Consider the following 25,047-nt stretch of genomic DNA (forward strand, 5'->3'; position numbering starts at 1 on the left):
CAATATATATATATATATATATATATATTGTGTGGGTGTGTGTGTGTGTGTGTATGTATGTATATAATTCACTTATATATATATATATATATATATAAAATTCACTTGACATGTGCAATCTCTGTGAATGTGTGTACGTATGCAGTCTGTAATTTATTATATATTATATTAAATGTACGACGCCGGAGAAGGCGCGTCGACATGGATGTTTGTTAACGCCCGACAGCAAACGGTGATATGAAAATTATATTCTTCTAATGTATGTACAATTATTTATTTCGCGTAGCTTTCTTTATATATATACATATATATTATATATACCTATATGCTCCTACATATACATATAATGATATTAAAAAAATATATTTTTCTGACGAAGTCGTGTACAAGAAAAAAATCTACGATTCGTCATGTTGCGTATTTTTTCGTTATCTTTTACAATCTTTGTGAAATATGATTCACGGGTGGGAGTCATGGAAAGGATGACCTTATTTTTAAAATGCCAATTAGAGCAAAGCGAACGGCATCGAGACCGGAATGAGCAAACGTAGAGGCCGTTTGTTCTAGAAACAATATCCTATACAACTCTTCAAGATTACGTTCTCGGACAGACTAACGCTCTGTACGGCTTAGGAGCAGGCGTGACGCCGTCCATGTAGTCTTGCTCGGACGGTCGTGGTTCGCCGGGAGGCACGGAGAAGTTAAAAGCCTGCAGCAGGGTGGTCGTTATGAGAAAGATGTTGCCTTTGGCCAATGCCTCGCCCATGCAACGATGTCTGCCTGCAAAGTATAAACGTAAAGCTGAAGGATATCGTTTTATCTCGTTTTATCTCGTAGATTTAACACGTTCGTTATCATATATACGTGATGTATTCATCTCTCATTTCAAGCTCGTCGTTACTCAAAATTCTCAATTCTGCTCAGCACGTTCGTCACCAACGTCACGTATGTGTGACAGCGACAATTCTTCTTTTTATGTCCACATAAACAAACTAAATTTATATTACACAATTACATAAAAACAAATACATTGTAGTCTGTAAAAAGAGAATTTCCCAAGTAAGCTATGGTAACAAATTTGTTGACACATCACAACAGCAAAACAACATGAAGGAGATATAAATAAGTTTTATAAGGTTCTTTAATGTCTAATTAAAATAGTTACAAGTGTCTATGAAAGCTAATATACAGATATTATAGTGCAGATAGTGCAGATAGAAACATGAAATGATTTCTAAATAATCAAGAAACAAAATATATTGAAATCATATAACTTCATGATCCATTTTATTTTCTCGACTATCTAGAAATTATTTTCTGTTTTTACCATAATATCTGTGTATTGGCTCTTGAGATCCTTGTAATTATTTTATTTGAGAAGGAAAGACATACCCATACTGAAAGGGAAGTAAGTTTTTGGTATGAAGACGTTGCCGTTATCGTCAAGGAATCTTTCCGGCCGGAAATTCTCCGGATCGCCCCAAGACTCGTCCATACATACACTGTAGAAATTCAAGACGAGCATTGTGTCCTGAAAGAGACAATAATCATTTGGTTTACCTACGTCAACTCGCGAAACGTTGCATCTATATTGTGGCGTCGCACCTTAGGTATTTTATAGCCTTTGATAAAAGTGTCCTTCAACGATCGACGCGGCACGCTCAAGGAACGTCCTATGAACATCCTTATGAACTCCAGGACAGTCGCTTGCATATACGGCATACTGGAAAATAAAGATACAGATGACACTCCGAGCAAAAACTCTCGTTCAAGCGGAAGAAACTCTCTCGCTTTCAGAATCACATGCAATTGCGGCCACGTGAAAAAAACCAACAGCGTCTACCTGGGTCGGTCGGCCAACGTGGGAAATTTGTCGCGACCAATGACTCTGTCTATTTCTTCTTGCGCCTTCTTCTGAACTTCTGGATACAATATCAGGTACATGAACCCAAAGGCCAACGACTTCGAAGTTGTCTCCGAGCCCGCTATGAAGAGATCTACGCAAATCGCCAAGAGCTGGGTTTCTGGAATTGATTTTATTAGAAAGTGCGAAAGAAGTTATTCCCAATAATAATAGTCGTTTGCAAACCATACAACTTATATGCACCTGAGAACGTGTCACTATGATCCTTCGAATGCAGCACAGCGAGGTAGGCGTCCATCAGATCTCGCGGTTCATTTAACACAAAAGTGTTCTTATGATTATACAATTCCTCCTAAAAAAGAGATCATGATTGTTTAACAATTTTCTTGAGAATCAAGATGCTTCTTCGTATGACTGATTCTTTAATAATAATAATAACAGTAGCAACTGTATTCATTCAGAAAGGTATTTTGCTGGTTCAAATAGAATTCTAAATATCACAGTTGAAATTTACTGCTGTTGCATCTGCTATAAAATTGTCACTGGTACGTAGAATTTACAGTAGCAGCATGGCTGCAAAATCTACAAGCAAAATTAGGTTCTGTTGCCAATTATTAATCTGGATGGGCGCCACAGAGAGACTTTCTTGCTAAATTTTACAAATAGTTAAAATATAAATTCTGCCTCTGTCAGCTATATTAATTAAATACAAAACATATGCGCACAGTGTTTGCTAGTTATTTATCCATCTTAATTTCTTGTAAGATAATTTTTACTATGACTGCAAAATCATTTTCTTAAGTATTGAGTATATAAATAATGTATATAATAATAGATAGAAGACAAAAAAGAAAAAATTGGATGATACTAATCAGATAAAATTTTTACGATATCCACTCACTCTCACGAATGCCCACAGCTCCTGATGTGTCTCCAAATACGACTTATAGCCAGACATTTTTGGCGCGATAAAGCACAGCGCTGGGAAGTGACTAAAAGGCGCGCCAATCATATCGACTTCTTCTAGGAGCTTCATGAAGATTCTCTGTAGATGTGTGAGTCCCTTGTCGTTAGTATCGTACCTGCGTGAAAATTAGTCCAATAAGCAAAAAATCATTAATAGGACGTTATTGCAACGATCTTCAATCACATTTTCTGATATATATTTTAACGTTATATATATCAGCATCATTACAAATAATTTCGACATTTTAATATTTCTAAAATATTTTGCAATATTCAAAAAGATCGCATTATCCGCAACACATCTTCAAAATATTTTTAAAATATTAAAACGCCAAAACGTTCAAGTTATTAAAATCAATATTACATATAAAAATAAAATACATATAAAGTCAGTATTTCAAGATGCTAATTCAATGTTTTTTTGTTTACTAAGAGCCATATTAATAGTTGTCACTTGAAACTTATCTTATGTGACGTACTCAGATTTTCAATTAGAGTTAGATACAAATTTTTCAGTTGAATTATATATGTATAGGCACTATACCTGTAATTGCGATTCAACTGAAACATTTTCATCTAACTCTGAACTCACTTAAGAGGAGTTTCAACGATTATTAATATGAATTTAGAAGTAACGAACATTAATCGCCTATGCCTGCTTTCAGACTGTACAGGCAGTTTATGGATGAACAAGGATAATCCAGAAAACAATGTGCACCTTTTGCCAGCCATCATCCTCCACAATGTGTTCAGTACAGTCACCCCAAAGGCATTGTGCATAGCCACGGTGACTCCTGCCGATTGAGCGATTCTTCGAACCTCGGCGTAGTCCTCGGCCTTTACATACAAGTCCGCTACCGTCGTTGCACGTTTCTCGACGATGTTGTCTTCGATTACGTTAGACTCTTCGCTCAGCTTCTTCAGGTCATTCGGCTCCTTCTGCAGCTTGTATATTTGGCCGATATTGTTGTTCTCGTTCACCGTCAATCTCTGGATGTCGGTGATCTGATGGCCGCAATCACCCTGCAGCAACTTCTTGAAATGCTCCACCAGCTTCTGAGCCTCGTATTCGGTGATCATGGCCATGGTGTTACGGCCGAAGCCAAAGTCACGCAGATGCCGCATCACGAATCTCCGTTGCTCCGTCCACAATCGCCCGTCTACAAGGAGGAGACCTGGCCGCGAGGTAATTGTTTATTAATGTCCAGCTTCTCGAATTATTCCGATAGAAAAATATTTATGAAATTATATGACGAAATCTTAATACAATTTGTAATACTACAATTGCAAAATGTTGCTGCAGCATTGTGAGAAATATTCAGGATATTAATTTTGTTTTTAAATATTGAAATAATTGTGCAATAATATCGCAAACAAATATCCTGAATTATATTATATCTGTTTAATAGTGGACAAATATCATCTTGAAATTATATTCCAACAAAACCGTTGCGTTGTGGCAAATTATCTTAACGCAATTGTTGCAAAATTATACTTCATTTCATGATACTATTATTGTACAATGTTTGGACAATTTTTTTATCGAGCTAAATTTCGACTGACTTCCTTCTTTTTTTTCCGCAGAATGAACGATTACCTTGTCTACGGCCGAAAGTTCTGACCTCATACAGAGGTCCGGTCGGTCTGCCGTCGCAGTTCTCGTCGTTCAGCATCGTTTGTATGCTTTCTTGATCGTTCAAGACGACGATGCGGTCCTTGCCAAGCTTCAGACCCACTACCGAACCGTACTTCTTACAAAGCATCAGACAGCTCTTGCTGAGATACTTGGCTTCTTGACGAATGCGTGCCACTTCCAATATGCTCCCCAGGACAGGCCACCATCTTGGGCCTGAGGACGACGAAGAACGTTAGCAGTGATCGGAAAGAAGAGAGAATTATTGGTAAAGCAACAGCAAAGACTACCTGGCGAATTGGATAACCACTAGAGACTCGTGCTAGCAAGACACGGGACAGAGATAAGGACTGATTACTGAGGTAAATACTCAGATATACATATTTCAACATATTATTTGTTTAATAATTAGTACTAGGCAAAGATGCGTCTCCTCATACAACAAGAATTTTTTTAGTATATAAAAGAAATCATGTGATACTCCATGAACATTATTACTTATTTTGTCGGAAAGAGAATGCAAATAATCCGGAATTATTGTATTGACAAAAAGTAAATATTTCGATTAAAATTATGACATAATAAATGGGTATTTCTTAAACCATAATATAACAACCATATTTTAAATACGTTATGCTGTTACAATAGTATCATAAAATATATATTAAATAAAATATATATTAAATGTTTTGTATGTTATGTTCAGTATCTCTGTTTATCTGAATAATGTTAGATAGTTGAATAGGTAATTGATCGAACGGAGTGAGTTACCTGGTGGATATCCTTTTGGTTTCCGACAATCTAGATACAACAGCAACAATAAGAGGATCAGCAACAACATCGCCGTGGCAAGCATTTTAGAGAAAATTCTTCACTTTCTCTCTCTATAACATATTAAAATTTATTAAAATACAACACATTGAAAAACTATAAAAAAAGAATGATTATATCGCAAAATGAAAAATAAGACTCAAAATTTGCGAGATCAATTTATTAACTTGAAAATATAAATTCCAGAAAATACGTTCCGATCCGTCTTCTCAATAGGTTTGGATACGTCTGGCGAAAGAATTTGAGATAAACGTTACACACAATCGAGATTTACCCCACGGATTATTTATTGTACTAACAGTACCCCTCCACGCATATACATTATGAATACGTGTGTGGCACGCGTGAAGTTACTTTCGGGAAGAAAGTGAAATGCGGATGTCAGTATGAATGCTGATCATGGGAGAAAGTTGGATACGGAAGAACCGATGCATTACTTGCAGTTGCACCGTCACTTCCATTATTCAATAACTCGTTGCATAATGGATGCACAGTTAATAGCACTTCGCCCAGCGCACACAAGATGTTTGTCGTGATCACTTTCAAATTCTCCTCCCTTCTCAAATCTATTTAGTTCGGGCATAGTATCCGCGGAATTCGATGCATCTTCCGACGCGCTCGGAGTTTCGGAATATGATTACAGTAACGGATACAATGCATACACACACACATATACACACACACAGGCTGATTTAAAATACAATTATTATAAACAATTGCATGTACATTAATATACTTTTTACATATTTCTATATTACAATGTAGTAGTAATTTTATTAAAAATAAAATGTAATTTTAATAAAAAAAAATTTTAATTGCAAAATTTTAAAAATGTTTTATTTTTTAAATTTCATTTTAATATGTATTGTTAGTTTTAAAAACTTAATTTTTTTAATTTAAAAAAATTGTTTTTTTTAATTCTATTAAAATTAATTGTAAAATTAATATATTTATTTAAATTAATTGTAAAATTAATTTTTATTCTTTCTCCCTTTAATTGTAGAATTTAAAAATTGCTTTTTTTATATAGTGCACACACACACACACACACACACTACTTTTTTACATATAACTTGTTAAATATGCACAAATGATTAAGTATAAAATCCTTGTGTATCTATTTTTATTATAATACGTACATTAGACAAATGAATTTTTCGTGTGTCAAGCAAATGGTGAAAATCATATTATATAATCGTCATCTTGTTTTAAAAGTTCCATGAGAAGAACATTTTAACATTGAAGTAGTCTCTTTTTTTGAGTCTTTGAATTTATCTTACCTTGTTTTCTTGGTTTCTGGAGAAATTTTCTCGTCCGTTGTATAAGCGGTACTGACAGTGGACCAGCGGTCGTTCCGCTTTTAAATGCCCCTCTTCGTCCCATGTGTTCGTCTCAAATATTTTCGCTTGGAACATTAACGCAATTAATGTATCGACACAATTGACACATAGCGGAACTTTAGTAATATGAATTTTAATTTAATCAAAATTTAACAGTATAGAGTAATTCATATCTGTCGAATATCATATCAGAAACCTTGCAATAGTGCACGCGTCGATAGTAATTATCTTCCCATGGATAAAGTTTCAATATATAACACACAATTGTAAAGATATTTAATTTAATTTATTTTCTTATTTTACATTGGTTTCTTCATTAGTCATCTCATGTCCTTCCAAAGTATCCTCTGGTTCCTCGTAATGTATAGGTAACCTGTCGCCCCAATTACTTCTTTTTGCGCAATAATATATGTGCCTGAGGACAAAAATAATTGATATAATCTTCCCAGAATCAAGCAAGTTGAGATTCAATTGATACGTACTTCCCGCTTTTGTTTTTTGTAAAGACCTCTTCTTTCAGTTTGCCACTAGCGACGCACATACGGCAAATCGTATGTCCGCTACGATGCAACACAGGTCGCACGATTCTCGGCCACTGCTCGTCGTTTTCAGGACGTTTATCTGTGAAAGGAGGAAACATGAAATTATAATCATAAATTTTGAATTTTTATCAAAAGATACATATCATGTAATATTTCAGTAAAATTTATTTAAGCGAACATGCTATGTTACGCAACTCAAATTCTAATTAACAATTCATACACGATGTTATTTTTACTTTTCTTTTTTAATTACATACACAGGCCAGCATAATAGGCTTAATACATGAAGCCATACCATTTTAAAGTTTTCCGCAAGAAATATATTATACTTTCCAGAAAAAGGTACAACTTCGTGTATTAAGGCCATTATGCTAATCTATGTACCTTTTTTTATCACAACATAGGAATAAAGCTCCGATTCGTGTTCCTTCTTGTTGAGAAACGGCAACGGATTGTATAAAACTTCAAAGTTGCACGGAATGCTGCCAGCGAACCTCGGACACTTCAAATCGTGCGGGCACTGTGTCGTAACAACGAGAGAACAAGATATAGTTGATGTATAGTTGATGAGTTTTCTGTTATTTATAATTACTACTTACTGGTGAAAATACATAGCCGTTTCGGATATTACGCTTGAATCTTGAGTTCGTATATTTGAGGATAAAATCTCGCGCTTCATTCACTAGCTTTCAAAATAAACAAGAGAATAAAAATTTGTTAAAAAGAACAATAAAGATATTTAAATAAAAGTCAGTGGTCATACCTTACCTTGTATCCTGCATTGGTTCCTTGTTCTACAATAACGAGGTAGCGTTCAGTTTTCTGCCAGAGGTTTAATATCGTCTCAAGACGAGCCTCTGTACCAGGTAACTCGAACAAAGAATGTGCGCTCACTACGATGTCATAGGTAGGCTGAAAATATATAACGGATGCTTCAAGTTAAATCTTTTTATTAGAAAATTTTAGTGCATATTATTTCATAAGTCCTCTTACGTTGATGGATACAGGTAAATATTCTCGATAAAAGATATTTTTGATCTTGGGTTTAGCAGCTTTTGCTAATCTCTCAGAAAATTCAATCATTGGCTTCGATATCTCTATGCACAAGTATTCCTTTAGTGAATTTGACCAAATCTCTGATGCTGCCCTACAGACAATTTGTATTTTTATCATGTTGAGTTAATTAATTTTGTCCTATATCATTACATATTGTTTAAATCCCAGCTGTCTTGCTTCTGCACTTACCATATGACTGTACCAAGACCAGAGCCAAAATCAAACAAAGTCTGAGGCTTGAAATCCTCATCACGTACTCTAATCTCATTTAGAATTTTGCTCAAAACTGCATAATTTTGAACAGTTCTGCTTACCATGTATGTCAGACAAGTGAGTTTATCAAAATTTATTGGTTGCCAATTATAGATACTCTGTTTCAAGATATTTCTGGCTTTGTGGTTTTTATTGAAATCTATATCTTCTATGTGTATTTTTTTGTTGCTGTTAGCATTCAAACGTTCTTCCACTCTTAATAACTTTTCATGTAGCTTTGCTTCTTGTAGTGGTGGACAACGATTATTCAAATGATTGAGCAACATCTGTGCACTTGTCCTAATTTCACTGAAAGATACCTGGTGGTCTGGAAACAATATCCTGGGATAATATTACTATCAAGTATGTTATGAATATTTTAAGCTTATTCTACAAAGATTTAAAAATCCACACCTTTCAAAATATCAGATATTTCTTTTGACGCCCAGTTAGGAAATACTGGTGTCTTTGGCCTAATAATACCTGGATGTTTCTTATGCTTCATATCCTCAGTATGCAACAGAGAAGAGATTGTCTCATCAAGTATGACTTTTGGTTTTGCTGAGAACTAAATACAGATTTAATTATTGCACTTATTTTATTTAAGATATTTAAATATAAATAATTCCAATGAATAGTCATTATATGCTATACTTACACATCGCAAAGATGTAAATGTCATACAATGTATCCTTGATACAATTAACTTCACCATATTTACTCTATAAATATTATTACAACTTAACAATCAACAAATCTGTAGATCTTCGTCGAAATATCGGAATATCTGTGTGCAAACAAGAAACAGAAAGTATATATAAACATTTACACGTGTAACACATTATTTTAAATAATCATACTTATAAACTGTTTGTAATGCACCTCAAAACATACGTTTATTTATAAGATTTTTAAATATATTTACAAGATCTACACAACATTTTGTAACTCTTTTTCTTTTGTAACAAAACTACCGAAGAACCTACTCTAACCGCTGCGCATTGTCGGAATGCGAACTAACATAACATAACCTATAAAAGCATACACAACATGCGTCAATTTGCACCGTTCGGCGAAGCTGTCTCTCCAAAAATAACTTGCGATGAGCCTGTTTGTGCGTATATCAACTCTTGTGCGCGCTGTGATGTCGAGTAACCGTTGACATTACTTCGATTTCGACGGCAAACATGAAATTCGCGGAGCATCTGAGTGCTCACATTACGCCGGAATGGAGGAAGCAATACATCAACTACGAGGTGCAGTTCCAAGATGGGAAAATTCTGTATACAATATTCTGTGTATTTTGTATTTATGTGTTTCGTACGTATATTGTATGTATGTCTTGTATATTCTATATATATGCTATATATATTATATCTGAATATTTATAAACCACATATACACACACACTTACACAAAACTTAGAGAAAGAATAAGAATAGTTCTATATATTTCTGTACTGTTTGTTGGAACTGTGTGTATTTCCTTTTTATTCATTAAGATTTATTTATTGTTTCTGATTGTATCACAGGAAATGAAGGCTCTGTTATACGCTGCTGTGGAGCAAGCTCCATCAGCAGATGTAAGCGAAACTCATGTACTAGAAAGCTACTTCAGCAAATTTGACGAGAAGTTTTTCCATTACTGTGATAAAGAACTCACCAAAATAAATACTTTCTATTCTGGTAAAACCATTTTCTCACTTCTGTATTAAAAAAGATAATATTATAGAAGAAATATTAGCAGAAACTCTGAATAAGATTTTAGCATGTACTAAGATATTAAGGTAGATAAAAGCAATAATTTGTTTCACAGAGAAACTAGCAGAGGCTACACGTAAATTTGCAACTCTCAACAGTGAACTGAGCGAGATTTTATCAGTTTCTGAGGATAATCACACTGGCAATCACAAGGCACGCTATCGCAGTCATATCCTTCATAAGAAACCAGTGTCAGCGAGCAAACTGCAGAAGCTGAAATGGGCATTCTCTGAGTTCTACCTCTCATTGATTCTGTTGCAAAATTACCAGGATCTGAATTTCACTGGATTCCGCAAGATATTGAAGAAGCACGATAAGGTATATAGATTGAACGTGCGCGAATTTATACATATGATAAATTCAGTCAGCACTGTAAGTAAATTGAAGAAATCAGTTGAATTAATCTCATAATTGGAAAATGGGTACATACAAGGCAATGATATTTTGTAGCTTCTAAGCGTAGATATCGGTGCCAAATGGCGGGCGGAACACGTCGACACAGCGATCTTCCACACGCGCACGGACATAGACAGACTCATTACGGAAACCGAGACTCTATTCACGCGGGATCTGGAGCAAGGCGATCGTCAACGCGCGATGAAACGGCTCAGAGTGCCTCCGCTCGGAGAGCATCTTTCTCCGTGGATTACTTTCAAGGTCGGCCTCTTCTCTGGTGCATTCATCATACTTTTTATAGCTGTGATAATTTCCGGTAAGCAAAACACATATATTTACTTTTCGCTTTCTAACATGGGATAATATTTTATACCCGACTTATTTGCATTATATTTGCAATACACTTGTATTGCATTGTATCCAACGTATTTGTATCGTATATAAAAGAATTTAATAGGTCTATAAGAAAGCTAAGTAATGGACTGAAGTACATAAAAATTATTAATAATTCAATAAATCATTATTATCTAATAATTATCCGTAATATCATAAGATATGACGTTAAAATCGCAGTGACATTCGCAAATCCATCATAAGTACAACATTATGACTCCAATATATTGTCAGATCTTATGATATTAAAGGTAATTAATTATTAAATAATTGTGGTTCGTTAAATAATTAATTTTGTGCACTTTAATTCAATATTTAGCTCTCATAAGCCTATTATTTTAATTTCTTATGCTTGATTATTAATCATAGAGTCTAGTAATAATTGTTAGTCATAAAGTCTAATAATAGAAAAATTGATTGTATGTGTTATTTCAGCTATGCGATACAAAAACAACAATAACTGGAAGGTGTTATGTCGGATTTATCGTGGACCACTTCTCATGATAGAATTCCTCTTTCTCATGGGAGTCAATGTTTACGGCTGGAGGTCCTCTGGCGTGAATCATGTGCTGATATTCGAGCTCGATCCGCGTAATCATTTATCAGAGCAGGTGACATACAAAATTAACATTTTATAAATAAGATATATAAGTAAAATATATAGATATTACATCATACGTTTAAATTAGCTTTATATAATGGCATGTATTAATTTTAACTGGCAAATATTAACTACTCAGTGTTAAAAATAAAAACGCTGATGGATCACACACGTACGTGTGTATGATGAATTACAATATGCATTTATGCTTCCAGCATATCATTGAAATGGCAGCCATACTCGGCCTGGTCTGGTCTATGTCTATTCTAGGCTTTCTCTACAGCGACACGCTATATATACCGCCGTTTGTCCAACCAGTAAGATAACATATGTTCTGAGTATAATTCGAGATATTATTCTTGAAATGTGCAAAGTTTCTTTCATTGCGAAGGATACACTTTTCCTTTAAAGAAGTCTTTTCTGAAGATGAATACCTCATGGAGCAAGGGATTCTTTGTCTCAAGGAATTAACTTCAGTCCTTCGTAGGTGCTGTTTTACGCGCTGCTGGCCTTGTTCCTATTCAATCCCACCAAAACGTTGCGGCATGAGGCCAGGTTCTGGACGTTGCGTGTTTTGGGTCGCATCTTCTGCGCGCCCTTCTTCTACGTAGGCTTCGCGGACTTCTGGCTCGCTGATCAGCTCAATTCCCTCCACACGGTCTTCCTGGACTTTCAATACTTTGTCTGCTTCTACATTCAGAACTCTTCCTGGACTGATGTAACAGGTCAGTAAAATTTACTCGTCATTTGTTACCTTAGCATCTGTATAACTAGTATACACTGTTTCACCTCATCTTTCTTTCGCTCAAGTAAATGCAGAGACATGCATAATGCGCGAACTATCGATGAGACCGTTCGTCGCGTGTTTACCGGCGTGGTTCCGGTTCGCGCAATGTCTCAGGCGTTATCGAGACACTAAGGAGGCTTTCCCGCATCTGGTCAATGCGGTGAAATATGCAACGAGCTTTTTCGTGGTCATCTTCTCCTATTTGCACTTGAGAAGCTCAAGTAAGTCTTTTCAGTTACATGAACGTTGGCTGTTCTCCGTTTATTAAGAGAATATATTGTTCTTTTGTATCTTACGAAACAGAATACTACGCACTGTCCACTAAGAATCCCTACTTCTACCTGTGGCTAATAGTCAGCATGGTGAGTTCTTGTTTCACGTACACATGGGACGTGAAACTGGACTGGGGCCTCTTCGATAGCAGAGCCGGGGAGAACAAGTTTCTTAGGGAAGAAATAGTTTATTCGTCACCCGTAAGCGCTGACTTTCTTCTAACGAACTTGCGCTAATAATAAGTAACATTTAAGCAATGACTCTCACTTTTCTCCACTTTACAGTACTATTACTACTTCGCGATAGTCGAGGATTTTATTCTGCGATTCGGGTGGGCGTTTTCCTTGTCCCTGACGGAAATGGGATACGTTCACGCGGACCTTATGGTCTCCATAGTCGCTCCGTTGGAGGTCTTCAGGTAAGTACATGCTTTGACTCGATAATTAATCGTGTGCACGTGTGGAATTTGGGATGCCAAGATCGATGTGACAAATATTTGTTAAAATGCGATCGGTCGTGCTGACTTGGCGTATGCAAATTGTCGATTTTGATTGCTGTTTCGCTTTTCCCGCAACATATCAATATTTAAGTTCGTATTTTGCACGCAGCACTACTCGCACCGCCGAAATTACTCCTAATGTTCTAATCTCGATCGCACTCTGTACAGTAATGGAATAGATGATCGTCGAAAGTCGAAGGTGACTTGATCGACGATTTACCAGCCGATCTAATCATTTGTCAATGCGCCTTACTAATGAGTCGCTAGAAGGTTCACGTGGAATTACTTCCGGCTGGAGAACGAGCATCTGTACAACGTAGGCAAGTTTCGGGCCGTGCGGGATATCTCCATAGGGCCTGTAAAGCGCGACGAGAACAACTTCAGGAATCTGATTCGTCTGATGGATCGTGCGAACGACTATGACGACGATAATAACGGCGACGATGACGACGACAACGATGACGACGACGATGATGATAATGAAGAACTGTTGGGATCCTATGACTTCAGTGTTTAATGCGTTGTAATTTATGTTTTTCCTAATTAGTTGCTTGCAATTTCAATTCGTAACACCAAAATGTAGCCCACTTATTGAATGCATTATGATTTATTATAGTTTGCACGTTTAACATGTGCTGGGTCGGTGCAAAAGGCTTGTTAAATAAAAAAGCAAACGAGATTGTCCAGTCTGGAAGGACTAATAATTTTTACGAATAAAATGAACATCGACTCGGTATTTTTTTAGACATCTAAAAACGAGGAGTTCCTATTTTTTTAATATTCAAAGTTCTTACGACAATTTCATTTAATACAACTTTTGTAAAATCTAATAAAAATATTTCATAAAAAACTTTAATATACAAATTTAATAAAAAAAAATTGCAAATCTTTTGCGCCAACCTAATAAAATATTTCTTAGTAAATGCACATAAGTGTTGTAACGTCGTCAATCAAAAGCTGCGCCGTGTTCCAGCGAGATAATAACATCTTCTTAACTTCACTGATATATTTTCCTTTTACCTCAGGCGTTTCGTGTGGAACTTCTTCCGCTTGGAAAACGAGCACCTGAATAACTGCGGGAAATTCAGAGCAGTGCGGGACATCTCGGTTGCACCGGCTGACTATTCGGATCAGACGCAGATACTGCGAATGATGGACTCCACTGACGGTGTGATCAATCGCAGGAAGAAACAAAAGGTCGATGAGAAACGCAGGCCGATCCGATTGTTGCTGATGGGCGAGTCTCTGATGGGCGAGTCGCTAATGGACGATAGTTAAGGCGGCATAGACGTCGACCCTCTTCTAATCTTGACTCCGCAACTACCATCGTCCAGTCAATCGAGCCAACAAAAGGAAATAATCGCGAGAATTTTGGATTTTGGTCTATCGAGTCTAAGCCGTCGTACGCTATCTGTATGTGAGACGTTAATTAAACGTATTATAGTCAATCTCGATGTGATTAAAGATTACGACCATCTGTAAGTGTAACGAATCAATGTAATTCTTCGCTGGGAGCGCAGTGATACGTTAAAATCAAAAGGAAAACTGCGTCAGGCGTTGAATTGATGTACTTTTATTGCTGTCACTGTTTGTCAGTGAAATAAATGGCTGTTACCAAGCGGAAATATATCTTGTATTTGTAAGGACGATAGAATATAGCTGAAAGCACAAATCATCCCTGTCATCATCGGATCCAAAGTCTCGACTTAGAATCGCCACTTAACGAAATCCTCACTCCACTTCTCTTAATGATCCAGCACTGATCAGTTTGAACGAAATATACAACCTGAAAAACATCATCCAATTATCCATTACACATCTCAAGAAACGTCTCTGCACTAGTCCCAACGACCACCAGCGGGATCGAAGGGTGAACGTCCTGGCGCACTAAGTCGGAACTGATCTGGTAACCGGAACAAATCCTCACGTGTGGATACGGGCACGTGAGGGTGGGGGGCACGTGGCGGTTACTTAATGACGCCTAATGCTCTCTCATGCTAATCGCTGGTGCGGAACGTGACTCGGAGCGACAACAGGAGCAGAAAGAGGAAAAGGAGGAGGAGGAGGAGGAAGAGTAGGAAGAGGCGGAGGGCCGCTTCGAAGAATGAGAGAGTATGCGTCTCTCTCTCTCTCTCTCTCTCTCTCTCTCTCTCTCTCTCATGCAGCGTCGAGACGAGACGAAACGAGGTGACGAAGCCAGTGGAAGGGCGACTCAGTGGTGGTCGTTTATTGATTGAACGCAAAGCTGCGCCGAGCGCGCAAACTCGTCGTCCGCCCTGAATGAAGTGACGTGCTCTCTCTCGCATATGGAGACGCGAGAAGAACGGCGATAAGACCCGTGCGCGAAACCTTCAGCAGCCGACCACCACTAGCAGCAGTAGCAGCAGCAACGACGACCACGACGGCGACGGCGACGTCGACGATAAGAAGATGCTCCCTCATCGGGGTTGCACTTGGCTGATGTTGATGCCACTCCTGCTGAGCCTGTCCACCGGCGAGCTCAGCTTCTACCGGGGTGAGTAGTTCGGCTTGGAGACGTTGACAACGTCTACAGGGGGAATGACACGGGGACGCCGTTGAAGGACCCACTTGTAGCCTTTCGGGACTGTGTCCTGCTGAGGGTCAACGGGCAGTTAATCCATTGAACGTTTACATTACCTTGTCTGCAGGACGTTCCGTGCGAGTCAACTAGTTTCTGGATCTCAGTCGGTTTGAGGACAGAAAAATATGTTAGGGAGAAGAGAGTTCGTTCGACAACGGTACCGATTTCTTGGTAGAACGCCGAACTTATTTTTTCCTGTAAGATTTCCGCTCAGGACTGTGACACGGTGACATGGCAAAGGGCAGTAGAGAAAAACCGCAAAATAAGCGTGTTGTCAGCCAGCTGACAACCAACTGATAACCAACATCATTATCGTCGTGCTTGACTCGGCTATCTGTTCCGCGTTGACGACTAAAAGTTGTATTTAAAATGACGATTCAGTGTGACATGTTGAGAAACGTTCTTTTTACACAACAATTAAGTACAATTCAGGATCTCCGGAGAAAAGTGAAAATAATTAACTGTACAAGATGAAAAGTAATCAAGATAAAGGTACCAATGTCCTGACGCGTACTTATCTTGGACATTCTTATTATTTTAATCTTTAAATACAAATATTTCAACTTTCGACATAGAATATATGTGTATATATTTTCTTCTTTTCTGTTGAGAATTTAAACGTTCGTATTTAAAGGCCAAAACAATAAGAACGTTCAGGATTGGATACGCGTGTCGGGGCGTTGGTAATTTTATTTTATGTCGTCAGGATTTAAAGTTTCGCGGAAAATTGCGAGAATGGCGAGAAGAAGTAACTCGGGACGATATCCTATACCTTCCACCTTTAAGATCGCACAAGTAATTGAACCTTAAAGGTCAAAAACAAACTGGAAAATAGAGAGTAAATTACGGGATCTTGTTTGCGACTTTATTAAAACTGATTAAAACTCGATGGAATCTCCACCGGCGGTCGACGTAACGATTTCTGCGAGCGTACAATTGTGCATACCGCTAGAGCGATTTCGATAGACGCGTGCGGGTGATTATGCTATGCAGCGTTATCGCGGAAGGCTCTGTATCTCGCCCGCAGGAAGCTCATTTGCAAGCTAACGAAAACGGTAGGAAGTGCGACGATAACAATCCGAACTCGATGCAACTTTGATCTACGGCCGTATAATTCATGATCCTCCGTCTCTTATGCAACATTTATTGCGCAGGATTAACGTAGACACGATAAGATTTACGTTTGAAGCAAGATTAAAGCTAATACGATTAGCAGTTCTAGTAGGAGAAAACTTATGAAATTATATGACGAAGTCTGAGTGAAATTTGTAATGCTGCTGAAATATTTTGTCTGAAAGCGCTACAAATATTAAAGAACGTTATTGCTATATTACATTTGAAAAATATTTGGAATTGTGACTTTGTTTTTACATACTGAAATAATTGTGCAAGGAGATCCCAAGTAAATATCTCGAATTACATTTGTCTAATTTGGGACAAATCTCACTGTGAAATTATATTCCGACAAAAACGCTGCATAATGGCGAATCTTAACGCAAACATTGCAAAATTACATTTGATTTCATACTGCGATTATTGTACAATGTTTGGGCAACTTTCTTATCGAGCAAATTGCAATACGAATCTCTTATGTATCCACCCGAAGTTTTCCAGAGCGCTATCACGTATTACGCGACGAACTTTCCGGAGTCTTGATTGAAAAACTTCGCGTTTTCATCACGCATTTAGTGCAAAAGCCCATAATCGGGGACATTGCGCAGATGTGCTCCCGGAAACGTCGGAGGACATCGCGCTCAAGTACCTAGCCCGCTACCTGAAGGCGCAGCGTCTTCAGCAGTACCTGCACCCGTCGCCGTTCCGCTCGCCGATGCACAAGAAGCAGCACAGCGTGCAGCTGGACCGCCAGAAGCAGCGCGAGCTCCTGGAGACGCTGAAAAAGACCACTCTGGAGAACTTGCGCAGGCAGCAGAAGCTGAGGACGTGGCCGCGGCATTACCACCAACAATACTATCCGATCAATGATATGTCGGGGCAGGATTACCTCATGAATTACTACAAACTGGACTATCCCGAGATGAAGTCGAGTGAGGATGACAGCCAGAGTTACGGGGATAGTCTCGGATATGGACAGGCCTTCCCGGACGCGAACGGAGACGCGGTGGCGGAGCTGGACTTCCGCGGCAAGTGGATGGAAGGTGACCACGCGATCGTGTTGCACGAGGGAGGTAGAGAAAATACCGCGCGGCCGGCGGCGATCGACCGCGATACGTTAATAACGTTCAGGTTCGACAAGTCGAACCTCCAGGAGAAGCATCCGTTCGCGGTGAAGCCGAACGATCCCAGATACTACAGCAACGCGCCCTTCACGTTGGGTGAATATACATATTTTATGTATATAGATACAAGTACATACCCTGAGAGAAAGAATATTTAAAGAATATAAAGATATTTATTCCTAAACAGCACAAATGTCTAAAATACGTCTTGCAGATATCTTAAAGACATCTGAAAGAAATAGGATATCGCTCAAACATCTCTAAGATATCTTTTGGATATTTATGCTGTATAGGTTCGGTGAGTAATATATTAATATTAACTTAAATATAAATTGTTTTATTTAAATAGAATAAACGATCACTTTCATGAAAGGCTTAGGTTTTAAGAAGATATATATATTTTTTGTTTGAAAAATATTTTATATTAGAGTAAATATGTTATCTCTCTCTCTCAGTACTCACGATTAAATATTTTTCTCTCAATGTATATAATATTTATTAATTTAATATAAAATAATTATTTATTAATAATTATTTATTAATATAATATAAAATAGGCGGAGAAAACACTAGAAATATATCACTTGGTTAAATATAGTTGCCGTAAGAAAATATTAAGATAAGACTGCTATTTAGGACTGACCTTCATTAATTTTGATTTTGGGATATATTATAGAAGTCCCTTCTTGAGTAGCCTTCAAAAGGTTTTAACCGTCACTCATTTTGTATACAAAAGAAGAATTTATTCTTTTTATAAGAATACTAAACAGTTTTATCGAGGAAGAAGTTGGCTTAACGTAGTTCTGTATAACAAGCAAACTAAATTTTTGTTTCTCTTTAATATTCTTAATCTTGAAACTTATTAGGATTCAGAATGTCTCTTGGAGAAATTTGATCATATATATAAGCAAATTGATTCGATTTTTTTTTCAATTCCTTTTTGGGAATTAGAATGGTACAAGCATTATACTGCATAAGCGTCTCGACAATTCCTCGTTCGATATATTTTTAGCCATTCTTTTTTGTAATAATAGCTTGACCTCCGTCCCATAAGAGTAGTTTTCAATGGTCGCCCTTACCCTTTCGTTTCTCCTCGAGGAGCATGAATGGCACGTTGAACGCTCATGTATAACTCGTAGACGAATCGTATGAGCAAGATGCGCCAGGAGTGGATCCGAATGAGGAGAAAGCGGCGATGAATAAGGAGGAGCGGGTATTGACCAAGCACGAAGACAACACTCTGGATCTCAACCGGAAGACATCGAAGGACTTGTTGACCGCAGTCCACACGTTAGAGGAGGAAAGCTCTGCGGCGCATCCGTTGATCGTGCGCGTAAATGACGACGACTTGAACAGCGACATTTATTTCATCGGTAAGCATCAAGCGAGATTGCTAGAACACAGAACATAAAGGCACAAAGATTCCATGTTACATCGAAACTTTATGTTCTTCGGATCTTGTAACGGGTTTGCGCTTTTATATACAGGATGTCCCACCTAACTTGAACATTTTAAATATCTCGCTTATTTTTTATGATAGGAGGATAAAAGAGGGACATTATTCAGTTCGAGGAGATACATGAATAATATTATAGATCGTTGAATTCGTCTTGACCTTAGCTATCACATCGCGATGATAAAAATATGTAGTTTTATATGTAAAAAAATGACAATGATCTTGAAATCCTAAAAAAATATGACCTTGAGAAAATTTCTTTTTTTTCTTTATTTGTCTCCTCGAACTGATAATAATGTCCCCCTTTGACATCCTCCTATCATAAAAAATAAACGAGATATTTAAGATGCTCAAGTTAGATGGACACCCTGTATATCGTTCTAAAGCGCTTTTTTGTGCCGCCACAGAGTACTCAGAGTCTGTACGGGCTTGTGGCGTTTCTCTGATGACACCACAAAGTAATCCGTCTATGCGGACCTGTGGCATCAAAAACTACAAAAATAGCTTGTAAGTTTGAATTCTAAAACAGAGCGACGCGATTAAAAGTGGTGATTTGTTTTCAGCCGTAGTCGCCGGTTGCAGTGCAGCAGCGATGTTCGCTCTGGTATTGATCAGCTTAACGTGGTGCAGGTAATGCCAATTATAACGATCCGCTGCTCGCCAGTCGGCAACTTACTTTTTCATTTTTCTTTCCTATCTTTTTTTAGACTGCAACGCGGCGCAAAAGCTGCGGCGGACATCGAGTATCCCGCATACGGTGTGACTGGACCGAACAAGGACGTGTCGCCGTCCGGCGACCAGAGGCTCGCCCAGTCTGCACAGATGTACCACTTCCAACATCAGAAGCAGCAAATCATCGCCATGGAAAAGTGAGTTCGTGACCCAAGTTCATTCTCTGCTTGTTTACTGGGAAAAACATCTTGTCGGTTTGATATATTTCAAGGATAAAAAAGTAGATGCATACACACGCGATTCCGCGGTATATTAATTACTTGATGTTAGTTAATTAACTTTTTGCAGTCGGACTTCTGCAACGAGGGATCCGGGCTCCCTCTCGGAAGCGGAGAGCGACGAGGAGAACGAGGAGGGTGATTACACCGTTTATGAGTGTCCAGGACTTGCTGCGGTGAGTTTCTATTTTTTTACGGCAAACAATTAACGTATTACGCGGTTCCAGTAAATATAGAACGTTAGATTAACATCTTGGAATGCTGATTTTATGTGTATCTCTTGAATGTTTTCGCCTAATATTTTATAATTGTCCTAAAAACTCGTTGTGTGGAAGTAGAACTCATCAAACTGAAAATTTTTTCACCACTTTGCAAACAATCGCATGAAATTTTGAGTTACCAATTAAAGCAAATTGATGAATGATCACGTACAATACAGTAGATTGGTATATTGTCGCACACAATCATATGCACTCAGTCTTTTTTAATTAAATACTAAAAATCGATTATTTGCAAGATAGTAAAATACAAATTTTATTCTAACACAATGATTCTCTTTTTCTCTGTGCTGAAGACGGGCGAGATGGAAGTGAAGAATCCGATGTTCCACGACGACCCGACACCGGCGACGCCGGCGCAGATCAACAACAAAGAAGAGGACCACATATAGCTTCAGTAAAGTAGAGAAATACCATCGCGCGATTTGGAGAAATCTTCCCTGGTGCTTAGCTCACTGTTAATGTACCATATCTCGGAAACGTTTATCCATATATTGAGTGTATACAACTTTAATACTTATATATGGCGCGAGGGGCGACGCGTTGCGCGAAGGCGATCGATTCGAAACCTTTAGTACCAGAACGACCGATGTCGCGTCCTTTAATTCTAGAACGCTAGTATCTCCGCCCGCCTACGCAGTAGGCATGAAAAATCGAAGCCGCAAACAAGTCGACGCGAGGGTCGCGTTTTTATGCGGGCGGATTTAGTACCTGCGTTTTGTTACGGTCGCATCATCATCGTCGAGCTTATCGATCGAACTGGTCTCGCGATAAACGGCGATACGCCTCTTCGAAAAGAATTCCATCCTGCAAATATCAGGGATTGCACTCTTTATTTAACATGCTCGCTACCATAATTTATTTGGAGGACTCTCTTCCACAGACAATCTTATATAATTCTTCTTTTTTTTTACGTAAAATAGTTTTTTACGTAAAATTCTTTTTTTTTATGTAAAATAGACTCAGTTTGATATAATGTAGATATAAAAAGAGAATTTTTGCAACACATATGTCACACATATGTGACGTTGGTAGCGGGCGTGTTAATTGCATTAGAAAAAGCGTTGTGCAAAAGGAATAATTTGTACCATTTTTTTTTCTTTCACGTCACGGAATGCGACATCGGTTCTTCTAGCGCCGAGAATTATTAGACTGTCGATCGCGGTTTCGTGTGTGAGTGAGAGGAAACGGAAGGAAGGAAGGAAGGAGTGAGGGAGAGAGGAAGGGAAGAGATCCAAGGGTAGTCGGAGATGGGATTGATCAATCGGCAAACGAGATCGCGTCTGTCTGAGAACACCCGTTTTCTAACGTCGCGAACGTACTATAGTTTGTACTTTCATAGCAGGAGCAGGTGTGCCGCACGATCGTCATTATTTTTCTATGGCTCGTCATTTAGGCTACCCGCGGCCGCGTACACTGAGAAAAATCTTTTTGAAAATTTACTTGCGGGATATAAAATTTATTTGCAGAAATAAACTTTTTATTTCCCATGCGAAGCAATTTAATTTAGATACTATAGCATATGCACACGTTAACTTTTGTGCTATATAGATATTTTAAGAATATTCCAAAGATATTATCGAATCCTAAGCAGGGCGCATGATTTAGAAACGTTTCCGAAATGTTTTATAAACAATTACGAAATGTTACATACGTTTAGAAAACGTATGTAAAAAATCAATATATGCTACTAGAGGGATAACACATAATTTCTTTGAACATTTCTAAAAATATTTTTAGAAGTATTGAAGTGCCGAAGTGATACTTGTAGTGATGACGACGTTAGGAATTACACTGAGAAAAAACTTAAAAATTCGTCTGGGAGATATAAAGTCAATTTCTGTGAAATGAAGTTTCGATAAAATAAAGAATAATTCTCTGAAATAAACTTTTATCCCACAAATAAATTGTCAAGCGTCTTTTTCTCAGTGTACATATTAGAGAATATTATACGCTATTGTTGCGAATATTGTCGAAACGTTTTATCAACGATTTTTTGTACACTTTATTTACAAATTTTCTCTCACAGAAGAACTTTATTTCGCGGAAATCCGTCTGCGTAATTTTGTTTTTATATAATCCATATAATTTATATAATTCAATATAATTACTCTTGTGTGATAAATTACGATAGCTTTATCTTGGTTGAGACAATTTCAATGTTTTTAAATGTATACGCGAATTATTGCGTCAGATTATTCTCGTTTAAATTAATTTATTTCCCAGTTATGGAATCCGCTTTTGGGAGATAAACTTTATTTCGCAGAAGTAAACTTTATATCCCATAACTAAATTTCCGAGTATTTTTTTCTCAATATATCCAATGAGTATTCGCGGATGTCCGTAATGGGTACGCGCGCTGTCCAGGCGGCGGTACGCAGCGTATCCGACACGAGATGGGTCTACCTGGTCTACAGGTACCTACCTTTTGGCCCTCTCGCGTCAGACACTCTGTACATCAAAAAATCCATTCTCCGCGACAGTATTCCCTTGAAAGTAAAACTACGACTTATTTGGAACGGTCTACACACCGCTGTTTCGACTCTGTTTATTATCGATCGGACGTACACGTGGAGAGAGTTGTGCAGTATTATCGTATAATTATACAATTGTGTATCACGCAGAGGTTTTACTTATGCATTCCTCTTAGTACACACAAGGCGTAAGTAGTAGGCGATGTTGTCCGCAGAATATGTTCATTTTGTACACACGAGGAACGGATTCGTGATAGGTCGGGTGATTTCTATTATGACCGCCGGTTATTATCTCCTCCTGGAATTGAATCGACGACACTGTAACGAACACGGTCGCCGTAATTAAGAACCTCGTGTTCGCATTTATATGGTTCGCCTGTTAATTCCAAGGAGGTAAGTCCAACGGTGACAATTAACAAGTTCCTTGCAAACTGTTTTACGCGTGATAATATTTTATCGAGATTCTTATTACGAGAGAGAAAAAAAAATAGTTGATCGTAAAGTATATTTCTCGATCTTCCAAAGAAAGTAATCCGTCTGCGTAATTTTGTTTTTATATAATTCATATAATTTATATAATTCGATATAATTGTTCTTGTGTTGTGTGATAAATTACGATAGCTTTATCTTGGTTGAGACAATTTCAATGCTTTTAAATGTATACGCGAATTATTGCGTTAGATTATTCTCGTTTATATTGATTGTATCTCCCAATTATGGGCTCCGCTTTTGTTATCAATATAAGAAAGTCAATAGCATGAGCTGTGCAAGCATACAAATTCAGTTGTATGTTTCTCACATTTATATATATATATATGACATCTTTAGAGGTACAGTGTTTCTTTATGAGTAACAATCTCATATATGCTTGCTGCGTGGAAATTGTTCTCCCACAGTTCCAATTTACACATACACACACACTCACATACACGCGCACGCACACAGCACAGACACACACACAAACACACATATACGTATAGCATTCGTTGGCTTAAAAGGACAATATTTTATTTTTCTATGATAATCGTCATTGTTAGCTGTATGAAAAGAATCTATGAATCGCTGTAATCCTAAGTCAAATGCAGAGCTACTATTTATTTTAGTAAATATCAGATGTCAATATTTAACGTAAAATGAATAGGAGACGTATACTCTATCTTGCGTTATAGCTATTACAAATTTCCCTATTTGCCGTTATGCTGGGCGATATATAATGGCATGCGTGGCATAAGATCTCATCGTATAACGAATTCTTCCTTTTCCCACCGTTAGTATATTATTAAAGCAATTACAATGTGTACCTTAGCAGATGAGTGTGACGATATGTTAAAAGCATAAATCTATGTTTCCAATCTCGTACTAACACTATGGCGTATATATTATTATGTAAGAGTACATTAAAATGCGTAAGCAAAGAACAACAAAGAGGGTTAGGGTTATGAAAGGACAATCTGTGTACAAATAGACTATTGGGCATAGCGATTTGTAGCATGATTGTGCGTGTTGTATCTCCATCCCGAAATAGGAAATTATTTATCACGATTGTATTAAATTTAAACCTAATATCGCAATGGAAATTATATCCTATCTTGCAAGCATTCATAATCCGTCTTTACTTAAATTGTAAGCGAAAATTATAATAATATTCTTATTATTTCTATTTCCACACTAATCAAAAACTAGCATAAAATATAAATTACGCAGATAATGTATTATTATTTTATTAAAATAAATTGTTTATTTTATAAAGTATCTTCCTTCATATATACCATCAAAAGATATTTTACAAATACTCGTTAACCCTTACAGTGGGGCGGTTTTTTGGGTGACTTTTGCAGTTTCTTAACTAGAACTTTT

At 37.5% G+C, this 25,047-nt stretch overlaps 4 protein-coding genes across 9 annotated transcripts; 2 read left to right on the forward strand and 2 right to left on the reverse strand.

The window, feature by feature from the left end:
- Positions 1–566: 566 nt before the first annotated feature.
- Positions 567–6,611, reverse strand: LOC116841301 (probable cytochrome P450 303a1). The gene is made up of 10 exons (XM_032809079.1): positions 6,575–6,611; positions 5,235–5,347; positions 4,428–4,679; positions 3,549–4,005; positions 2,766–2,946; positions 2,108–2,216; positions 1,844–2,024; positions 1,606–1,723; positions 1,393–1,531; positions 567–780 (listed from the first exon to the last, which is right to left on the reverse strand). The coding sequence occupies exons 2-10, from the start codon at positions 5,317–5,319 to the stop codon at positions 596–598; spliced, it is 1,707 nt and encodes a 568-aa protein (XP_032664970.1). The 5' UTR covers positions 5,320–5,347; positions 6,575–6,611; the 3' UTR covers positions 567–595.
- Positions 6,575–9,520, reverse strand: LOC116841302 (methyltransferase-like protein 17, mitochondrial). Of its 2 annotated transcripts, XM_032809081.1 has the most exons (11): positions 9,379–9,520; positions 9,143–9,271; positions 8,899–9,052; positions 8,422–8,812; positions 8,170–8,323; positions 7,945–8,088; positions 7,776–7,862; positions 7,561–7,696; positions 7,117–7,255; positions 6,938–7,049; positions 6,575–6,699 (listed from the first exon to the last, which is right to left on the reverse strand). In XM_032809081.1, the coding sequence occupies exons 2-11, from the start codon at positions 9,197–9,199 to the stop codon at positions 6,655–6,657; spliced, it is 1,419 nt and encodes a 472-aa protein (XP_032664972.1). In that variant the 5' UTR covers positions 9,200–9,271; positions 9,379–9,520; the 3' UTR covers positions 6,575–6,654. The 2 variants fall into 2 exon arrangements, with proteins under 2 accessions (XP_032664972.1, XP_032664973.1); XM_032809082.1 differs by lacking the exon at positions 6,575–6,699 and having other exon boundaries at positions 6,899–7,049.
- Positions 9,380–14,818, forward strand: LOC116841299 (xenotropic and polytropic retrovirus receptor 1-like). 5 transcript variants are annotated; one of them, XR_004377535.1, is made up of 12 exons: positions 9,672–9,740; positions 10,016–10,169; positions 10,300–10,562; positions 10,695–10,956; positions 11,469–11,644; positions 11,850–11,951; positions 12,122–12,359; positions 12,445–12,642; positions 12,725–12,894; positions 12,979–13,112; positions 13,362–13,716; positions 14,219–14,366. XR_004377535.1 is itself a non-coding variant. In XM_032809077.1 (11 exons), exons 1-11 carry the CDS (start codon positions 9,754–9,756, stop codon positions 14,469–14,471), a joined length of 2,001 nt encoding a protein of 666 aa, XP_032664968.1. In that variant the 5' UTR covers positions 9,380–9,753; the 3' UTR covers positions 14,472–14,818. The 5 variants fall into 5 exon arrangements, 4 of the variants coding, with proteins under 4 accessions (XP_032664968.1, XP_032664965.1, XP_032664967.1 ...); XM_032809077.1 differs by lacking the exon at positions 13,362–13,716 and having other exon boundaries at positions 9,380–9,804; positions 14,219–14,818; XM_032809074.1 differs by lacking the exon at positions 13,362–13,716 and having other exon boundaries at positions 9,383–9,740; positions 14,219–14,818.
- A 590-nt stretch (positions 14,819–15,408) lies between these two features.
- LOC116841303 lies at positions 15,409–24,788 on the forward strand. The gene is made up of 7 exons (XM_032809083.1): positions 15,409–15,708; positions 17,517–18,128; positions 19,172–19,405; positions 20,052–20,118; positions 20,196–20,357; positions 20,509–20,614; positions 21,013–24,788. Exons 1-7 carry the CDS (start codon positions 15,624–15,626, stop codon positions 21,106–21,108), a joined length of 1,362 nt encoding a protein of 453 aa, XP_032664974.1. The 5' UTR covers positions 15,409–15,623; the 3' UTR covers positions 21,109–24,788.
- Positions 24,789–25,047: the final 259 nt, after the last annotated feature.

The sequence above is a fragment of the Odontomachus brunneus genome, unplaced genomic scaffold (assembly GCF_010583005.1).
Source record: "Odontomachus brunneus isolate Ranch 3 - 2012 unplaced genomic scaffold, Obru_v1 Obru_scaffold_015, whole genome shotgun sequence".
Classification (NCBI taxonomy): Eukaryota; Metazoa; Arthropoda; class Insecta; order Hymenoptera; family Formicidae; genus Odontomachus; species Odontomachus brunneus.